The sequence below is a fragment of the Eurypyga helias genome, unplaced genomic scaffold (assembly GCF_000690775.1).
Source record: "Eurypyga helias isolate BGI_N326 unplaced genomic scaffold, ASM69077v1 scaffold46335, whole genome shotgun sequence".
Taxonomy (NCBI): domain Eukaryota; kingdom Metazoa; phylum Chordata; class Aves; order Eurypygiformes; family Eurypygidae; genus Eurypyga; species Eurypyga helias.
The window spans coordinates 1-9,327 of record NW_010253042.1 but is presented as its reverse complement, the minus strand read 5'-3'; the positions used below and the strand labels follow the sequence as shown (position 1 = coordinate 9,327).

Sequence of the window (9,327 nt, the reverse complement as noted above, 5' to 3'; positions counted from 1 at the left end):
TTCAGTCACTACGTTAGAAATGCTTTCCGTGGCATTCCACATCTGTTCCCCAACTTTGTGTACACCAGGACAGCATACTGTTATCAGAATGTGGAAGGACAATCATGTCCATGCCGTTAAAATTCATTTTTCAGCGCAGAAAAAGAACTAGCTTCTGAAATTAAACTAGAAGCCATACGGAAAGGATTCTGAATTTAAGCAGTAAGTACTTGCTTCTTTAGGTGAGTTTCATTAGCTTATTTCATCGGAAAAAATTTGAACTAGCTCCATACCAGTCATGCTGCTCCCTCTTCCCACACGATGTCACACTTGCCCTCAAAAAAAGGAAAACCAACAAAAAAAACCCACCAAACAGAAAAAAACCCTCAATTTAGTCCCTAAAAAAGCTCAGGCAGAAGAGTCTTGCCTTTCTGCATCAGCTTTCATGTAAATCCCGCAGCACTGGCAATTGCTGGCAACAGTAATCTGGCCAGAATTTTTTCAAGTGGGGTTTGGCCCTTGTACATTAGAGGGCAGAGAGGCAAGAAAAGCCATGTGTCAGGGCTTCAAGTAGAGAGGACAGAAACAGTAATTTACACATAGCAAGTCTGGCAACTTGTAAGTCCGTTGTTAAAGGGAAAGTTAACGTGTAACGGCCACAGCGAAGCTTCTGTACGTTAAGGAGTGTTTTATATAGTGACACAAAGCAAGCAAGAACCCCGCTGGACAAGAGCCCCCTGTACAAGAGCACACTGCTAGAAGAGTTCTCTGCTACTTTTTGTCGCCTCCCTGAAGTTATTGCGGGGCGTCTCCCACTCGGTGCCTGGTGTCACAGACTTCATCTTGCAAAGAGCCAGCTGTCAAAATAACCCACTTAAACTTACTGATGTTCTAACACACCAGCGTAGACTGGTCACTCCAAAAGCTCTTTCAGTTTGTACATGTGTCTTATGCCACCAAAGGCAAAAGAGTATGTATCTTCTTGTGTCATACACGATACTGTTTGAGACAGAAAAAAGCAAGTTGCACTCCAGAACTGGCTTTTAGTGAACCACAGGAAGAAGTAAACACACTACAGAAAAACTTACTACCTGCAACATATAGTGAATTGCGAGTTTATGAAAATAAAAACCTCTTTAACAGTCACAGGTAGGAAGTTAGAGATGACAGTATGGGAGCAGCTTACAGGCACTGTCAAAACTTAAAAAAACTGCAAGTGTGAAAAGCAATACCTGCATAAAATAGGCCATTTCCAATATTGAAACATACAATCATTGAAGATTTGGCAAAACAAAACACAAGCTGGAATGTTAATCGTGATCATCCATGGCTTGCTTCCTTTTGATTTAGACGCTCATGACACACTGGATGAACTGCAAAAAGAATAACCACTTGTTAGATGGATGGTAGAGAACAGGTTTTCTCTTCTCCTAAAATAGCCATTGGCACTACCCTTTTCTGTACATAAAGTCAGCCCGTGAACAACACAGCTATGAAATAAGTATGAAACTTATCTAAGAGCTAATTAAAACAAGGCATCTCCTTAATAGTAACAACGATTCCTGCACGTCTGTGGCCAGGAAGCCAAGACCCACAAGCCTGAGTGAGTGTGATTTGTGTCTGTCCCCAGCACACCGCCCCCAGCCTTTCCTGGGAAAAGTGCTTACCAAGTCTTAAAATAAAAAAAGATAAAGAAGTCCCAGGGTGATGTTAGCAAGTGGTGTAGCCTCTTAGATCCTCTTGAGCCACATGGGTAGGAAGTCCAGAAAAAATGCACAGCCACATATTACAGAACTCTATAAAGTACGTGAAAACTTTCTGAGACCATACTCGAGAAACCCCTGAACCCCTGTGCTCTCAGGTAACACCGTAAGCGTGGGGAAGACAGGCACAACCCCAATCATTACTGCTTGTCTTCAGTTTTTAGTTTTTTAGTCCTACCCTGTAACTTTTAACTGATTCCGTAAAGTTCACTTACATCATCATACTGGAAGTTCACAAAACCCTGCTGAGATGTATCCCTTCTTCTAAAACATTCTGCACAAATGCATTAAGAAAACAAAACAGAAACCAGTTAAGAAGAATTACAGTTAATCAACTTTGTAAAAAGGCGTTGTACTTCCATTAAATCCCCCAAGTAACATCAGTGAAGAATACCAATTCTTTCCAAGACTTAATTTCCCATTCTTTATTTTCATTTATCATACACCAGCCTTCATGTTCTGTTGATAAATACAGTTTCCCAGTTTTAAGAACACTTCTAGTCTCTAGAACAAACCCTGCATTAGTTTTAAGTCCATTTGTCAATGGGGATTTAAAAAATCATAATCTGTAATTGTTCCAATTCTGCCTGTAAACTCTACTGAAAAACCTATTTTGTGTTACCCAAAAGCTGAACTTAAGATAACTGAGTAATCAGATTTTATTAAATAAAGCTCTGTGATGGGGATGTTAGTAACAAGGTGATAATCCAGCATACCAGTGAGAGCTCTGAGTTTCACACAGCAGGCGATGTAATCATCAAATGTAATCTTTCCACGAGTGCTGTATCGCCTTGTGATTGCCGTCACCGCCTGCGGGCTCAGCCTGAATCCTATTTGAAAATAAAAAGTCTGGATGGTAAAGACAGGTAAGTTAACAGAATCCAACACATCTGTAATTGGAAATATCACGTGTCGGTTACTGCGGGATGAGAACTGGTACTGGGAAAGCAATGTCCGAAGCAGGAACATTTCACAACTTACCCATATTCATCAAGGCTTTCTCCAGTTCTTGACGATCCACCGTACCACTTCTGTCGTTGTCAAAACTTATGAAGTGTTGCTTCCAGCCATTGACCACAGCCCAGAGTTCTTTAAACTCATTAAATCCCAGCGTGCCAGACATATCCCTCTGATTCCAAAGCTAAGAAAAACATTTCTTAACTCAGATTTTTTTTAAAAAGACCTCCCTTCAACGGAAATATGTATTTTTATCATCTGTAGTTAAAAACACTTTCTTGAAGATCAATATTGACAATGTTTTAGTATTATTTTACTATTTACACTCAAAGAGTTGTGGCCCACAGCTTGATGTCCAAGTGGAGACCAGTAATGAGTGGCATTCCTTGGGGGTTGAGTACTGGGACAGGTTGGATGGGGCACTGAGCAACCTGACCTGCCCATGGCAGGGGGGTGGGAACTTCAAGGACCCTTCCAACCCAACCCAACTATGATTCTTATTTTTTCTGGTAGAAAGCCAACTACAGCATCCCACAGCACAGAGAGAATACTACAGACACAAATCAAAGGTCAGAGAACTTGCTTTCCCCAGTTCTTCTCAGTGAAACCCGATAAAATTATTTGCTCTTTGTGAATTTAATTAATTAGTGAACTAGTGAATTAATTCACTAATTAGTGAATTAGTGAATTAATTGTGAATTTAATTAATTAATTTTAGATGAGTGTTCACACACTCATCTCTTAACCTGCCGCAACGTAATTGTTACCAATAAAATACATATCCAGAATAAAAATAGATGCCTAATGAAAAATGACTGTAAGTTAGAGTAGTATCAGTTCTCTCACATTCTAAGCAGTTTGTTCAAGGTGAGCTAACAGCCCCTCCAGTTTCATTTCTTTTTTTTCAACAGCAAAACATTTGAACATGACAATTTAAGTTTTGACCAAAAAGCTCCCAAGATTCCAACCTTGCACAGTACACCTAAGTCTTCCTTAGGTCCTACTGCTGAATGCCATGTACCACCACCTCATTAGGTACTCAAACCTGACTCATTCAAGGAAGCGGCTTTAGGGGGACTTAGTCTGTAACAAGGCTGTGCAGCACCAATGCTTAATTCATTAGGCAGGACATCTGCAGTGTTGTCCAGTTTCAAATGCACAGCGAGCAATTTGCAGAAAACTCTGTTCTGGGCTGCCAGACCTGACTCTTCATACACTGAATGGAGAAGCAGTCCCGTAGGCTTAGAGGGATACCCCGTGTAAGAAGATCTGTCACGAAGAGCCTCATTTTTTAGATTTAATATTTTGCCCAGTTAAATGAAGAAGAATGGAATTTTGCAATTCCCCAATTATAATGATCATAATACTTATCAAGTAAGAGCTGAATGGGAATTACAAAACATTTCCCAAATTTTGGGCACACTCTCATCTTTGCTCATGTAATGCAGAAATGCTTAAAATTCATAGGAAAGGATACATCCAGCATTGAGATCATGAGCCTGCAAGTCTCTAAGTTGAAAGCTGTTTAAATTAAAAATAAGAAAAACAAGTTATATTAAAAGAATGATTTATATTTTTTCTAAATCTAACATTTTTAAATTGCTTTTTATTGTACACTGAATATATATTATAATGTCTAAAATATTATGTAATTGCTGTATACAGCCATATCATATTTTGATCCAAATAAGAACTTTTAATCATTACTTGTCAGAAAAACTGACAGCAGACAACCTGGAGGCAATTCAAGTTCTATTTAAAATTCATCTGCTCTTATCCCAATCCATAAAGGTTTTGGGTTTCAGTCAAACTGGTCATTAATATTTCACCATAGACATCACTTGAGGAAGACAGTTTTGCTCACAGAAGCTCAATTTTGTAAACTGAACACTAGACAACCCAACAGAAGAGTCCTCCCACAAAAATTTCTGGTCAATATCAAAGCTCAATTTAAAAACAAAGCAAAACACCTTTTTAAGAACTGGCTGTCCATTGCCAACAAAACATTCCACAGCTTAGCAGGGGGCAACTAAGGAAGTGGAGAGAAGAAGTCCTATACGCACAGAACTGAACAGAGAGAATTTATGTTTCAAAGTGGTCCATACGGAAAGAAAGCCCTTCCACCATGCAAATAAGAAAAATAAAAACCCCTGCAGAAGGCACAACTACAAGTGTTTTCTAGGGGATGGCATAAGAGTTAGTATGCTTTAGGGTTGGGGTTTTTTTGGTTTATTTAAATCGTGAACTTACGTTTATATGCTCCTGCAATCCCTGACTGGGTGAGACATCTCTGTAGCTCATCAGCATCTATTTGTCCATCCTTTCAATAACAGAAGATGTATCAGCTATTGTTTTCATTCCCTCTCCCAGGCTGGTTATTCCCAAGTACCCGCTCCCTCTTCAGTGGCATCAAATAAACAACCAACTACCTGTCTGCTGTATGACAGAAAATGCCTTTTGTAACCCATACCTGTAATGGTGTTTCTTTAGTTGGTATTTCTGTAATATGCATTAGCTTTCCCATCTAGTGATCTACTAAAAAATGAACAGGATTGGCAGGTTTGCTCTAAACGTAACTTAAAAAAACCCCAAACAAACACACATCAAATGCTGGTAGCATATACCTGAGAGCCTGCGGCATAGAAACCAAGCTGTAAAGTTTTGAAATGAAAGACAGCTTTCTTTAAAGTACTAATTATAATTTAGCAGGTATTGAAGTCACTTTAGATTTTACGCTTATGATCTCACTGCTACAGTAGGAAACCTAGAACCCAGCTCATACATACCCTCTTCTCAGTCTTAAAACTTAAAAACCTAAAAAACCCATGGGTTTTCTTTAACAGCAAGTGGTGAGTAGAACAAACAAAAGCAGAAAGCAAAGAACTTGGAAAGAAAAACAAGACAAACCCAGAAACAATACCTATCTGCATGGTTTGGAAAATGACTCACTTCCAATGCATCCTGCTCACGGCCAAATAGAGAAAGCAACTGCCAATTCATGGAAAGCAATGAGCTGTCAAAAGTGGAGCTGGCTTTCTAGGTCACATTCCTCACACACCCAACATGAAGTTCGGTTCACAGAGAGCTTGAGTATAATTTAAGCTCAACTGAGGATGGAACATTGTATCCGTAGATATAAAAAATGATGTGACTTTTGTAAAGCATCAAATAGGGAAAAAAGAATTGCTCTATATTTGAAACAAATTTATTTGCCTCAGCATTTAAAAAATATTTTTGAAACCAGTAAGCATTTTTTTTCTTCCCCCCTTTTTTTTTTTTTAGGAACAGTCAGGTAACTTTCAGAATGAAGGATCATTTTTTACAGGACAAACAGTAGCTAATACGTTAAATGATATTTGACAAGGTCTGAAAAAAAGATCAATAACATTTTGATTCTGTGTAAAATCAATGGCAGCTAAGCCCAAAACTGCTTCCAATCCACTCCATCAATCTAACTATACAGATGTGTTTAAAATTTTACATTCATAGGAAAATTAAAAAGAAATATCTGAAATAGCCATGCACGTTAAGCAGCAAATATATTCAAAGCCCTTGTGCCTTCTGAAGAAAGGCAAGACCTGCATATCTTTACAATATGCAGGAAGACAGAAAAGCATGATTTGTGATCATGATTAACACTACCAAAAGGATGCTTGGCTTTTATTGTTTTATAGAAACGTAGAACTTAAGCAGTTAAACCAGACAAGGCACAGGGGCTTTGCAAAAAAAAAAAAAAAAATTACTTCCTACAAAGACAATTAATTTAATAAAGATTTGAAACAATACCTTTGACTTTCTCTGTAAACAAAGAAAACTAATTCCTCAAATCTAAGACAAGATCTCTGTTGTAAACTACTTCAAAGAAAGCTTAGAGATCACATTATTACATAGGCATAAAAACATCAGAGAGCAGCAAACCACAGCCAAACACTTTACTAATTCTACAATAAGTACTTATGGAAAACTGTGAAATGTGGCTTTTTACAGACTGGCATGGATGGCTGTAAAATCAACTGATAATTTATCTGTTCTGTTTCACTGCCTCCTTACAGGTTTTTCTCTGCACAGCCACTGGTCTCTGAAACCGACTCCTGCAATTCCAAGGGTAACAGTTCAAAAGCTACCCCCTTTATTTCACTAAGGAATGACTGCTGCACATAAAAAGTATTTAAGAGCACTAACTTAAGTACTCTTTAGCTGTAACTGGATCATTCCCCTAGCTCACTGGTTCCCCAGCTTTCAGTAAGCATGCCTCACATGAGAAGCCTGGGGATGCTCTATGCTTTGCTGAGGTCCAGGTCCTCCCACCTCTTCTCCAGAGGGCTGCTTCCTCTTTGCTGTTGCCTCCCTTTCTCTTTACACAAGGAGCTTACTCATTCTTCCAGCATCAGGTACTGGTTCCACTGGTTATTCCTGGCACACATCCAGGTGGCGCCTGGATGCAGTGGCATCTCAGCTGGCAGGCAAATTGTCTGCAAGTTCAGCAGAATTTAGCTTGGGCTCCACTTTACCAGAGAAGCCTGCCTCACCACACACAGGTCATTCCAGTGTCCTCCTTTACTACAGATGTACATGGTCTACTAATTCCATAAGCAACGTTAAAGAAGAAATATGTAGACTGTAAGATGCAATATTAATTCAAAAAGAAGTAATATATATAAGGTTTTATATATATAAGTATATATATAAGGGTTTGATATTGGCATAACTCAAGACTGCTTTTCTATCTGTGAGTCTATTAAGATCATGAAACGACTTCTTTCTTATTAGCACTTCTTACTCTCAGCCAGGCCATCTCCACAGCCCATGCTTCCCACTGTTTCTGGCTTCTTTCTCCTGAAACCAACAGCATTCCCCAACCCAGAGCTGAGCCACAGTTCAGTTACAACATTTCATGGAACTCTATCATCCACATACATACTTGTATAGGAAATACAGCATATACACGTGTATGTACATACACATATGCATTTACACACACATACCCACACTATATACAAGCTAACAGCATTATTCAAACCACATAGTTACCGTGTATATACAGCTATAAGTATAGCTATACAGCTGTATGTAGCAGATGGGCTAAGTAAAACCATCAAAGACACCTTGGAACAGGTTTTCCTCACTGCAAGTATCAGGCATTCCTCTTTCCGAAATCTAATGTAGCTAATTCCCCAGAAAAAAAAAAAAAATCTAGTAAGGTAACATTTTATAAGTTTACCTGCCCTGCTACTGCAGCAAAATAACCATACAAAGGATCCTGAGCTTGTCCAGGGAATGCTGGTCCTCCTGGAGCTCCTCCATACTAGAAATAAGAAGAAATTTAATTGTAAAACACTGATTCAGTAACAGTTAAAAAAACTGCAGTATTTGTACTTAGGAATCAACTTGTGTTTTTATACACATACCATGCAAAAAAGTCAAAACAAGCAAAAAAGAAATTCCATTAAAAAAAAAAAAAGACATGATCTTGGTATTGACACACTCATTTGTTATAAGGTGCTGGTTTTGGCTGGGACAGTTAATTTTCTTCACAGTAGCCAGTATAGGCCTCTGTAACGGATTTATGATGAAAACAGTGCCGATAACATGGGGCTGTTTTTGTTACTACTGAGCAGTGCTTACAGAGTCAAGGCCCTTTCTGCTCCTCACATCACTCTACCAGTGAGTAAGCTGGGGGTGCACAAGGAGCTGTGGGGGGACACAGCCGGACAGCTGACCAAAGGGATATTCCAGACCATATGATGTCATGCTCAGCATATAAAGCTGGGGAACGAAGGAGGGGACGTTCAGAATTACAGCATTTTTCTTCCCAATTAACCGTTACACGTGATGGAGCCCTGCTTTCCTGGAGATGGCTGGACGCCTGCCTGCCAGCGGGAAGCAGTGAAGGAATTTGTTTTGTTTTGCTTGTGTGCACAGCTTCTGCTCTACCTATCAAACTGTCTTCATCTCAACCCATGAGTTTTCTCACTTTTACCCTTCTGACTCTCTCCCCCATCCTGCCCTGGGGGAGTGAGAGAGCACAGCGTGGGGCTTCGTTGCCAGCTGGGTTGCCTACCCACGGTAGGCTAAGCAGCTCAGTGTAAAACCTCGCACGTGAGCAATCCACCGATGCACACACAGTATGGTCGATCTTGTCAAGGCAGAATTTCAGTCTACTGCAAGCAGAAAATGGGGTACTGAATGTAAGCCTACTAAGCACTGCAGATTTTTCCTTCCATTTAAAATAGCTGAGCAAGAGAGATTTCTGTGGAAAATACTCGACAGAATATGCATTAAGCGTGTAAATTTTTATGTAAAACTGATTCTTCGGTGAAAATCATAGAATAACAGGCATTAATCCCGTTTGAGAGCTGAATGAATAACCTGCGTAACAGATCTGCGTACAGATCCATCTTTTGCCGAGACAAAAACAGGCTTTTTTCGGAGACGGCCGGCCTTTGACCAGACCCTGCTCTCGGAAGCCGCTCACCTATTCATCGGCCCCACGAGGCGAGGACACCCGGTACCAGACACTCAGACCTCGCCCGGGGGATGGCTCGGGGCCCGCAGAGACTTTCGGCCACCGGCAGCGCCTGCGGGGCATGTGCCCCCCTCCCGCGAGCAGAGCCCCGAGCGCCCCGGG

The 9,327-nt window shown here is 40.1% G+C and overlaps 1 protein-coding gene across 1 annotated transcript; it reads right to left on the bottom strand.

Annotated features, from left to right (window-relative positions):
* Positions 1-1,227: 1,227 nt before the first annotated feature.
* SRI (sorcin) lies at positions 1,228-8,004 on the bottom strand (the record flags this gene model as incomplete). The annotated part of the gene is made up of 7 exons (XM_010152538.1): positions 1,228-1,352; positions 1,958-2,016; positions 2,459-2,572; positions 2,724-2,871; positions 4,177-4,220; positions 4,950-5,019; positions 7,921-8,004. Coding segments are annotated over 7 exons (546 nt in total), but the record flags the coding sequence as incomplete, so codon positions are not given.
* Between the last annotated feature and the right edge of the window lie 1,323 nt (positions 8,005-9,327).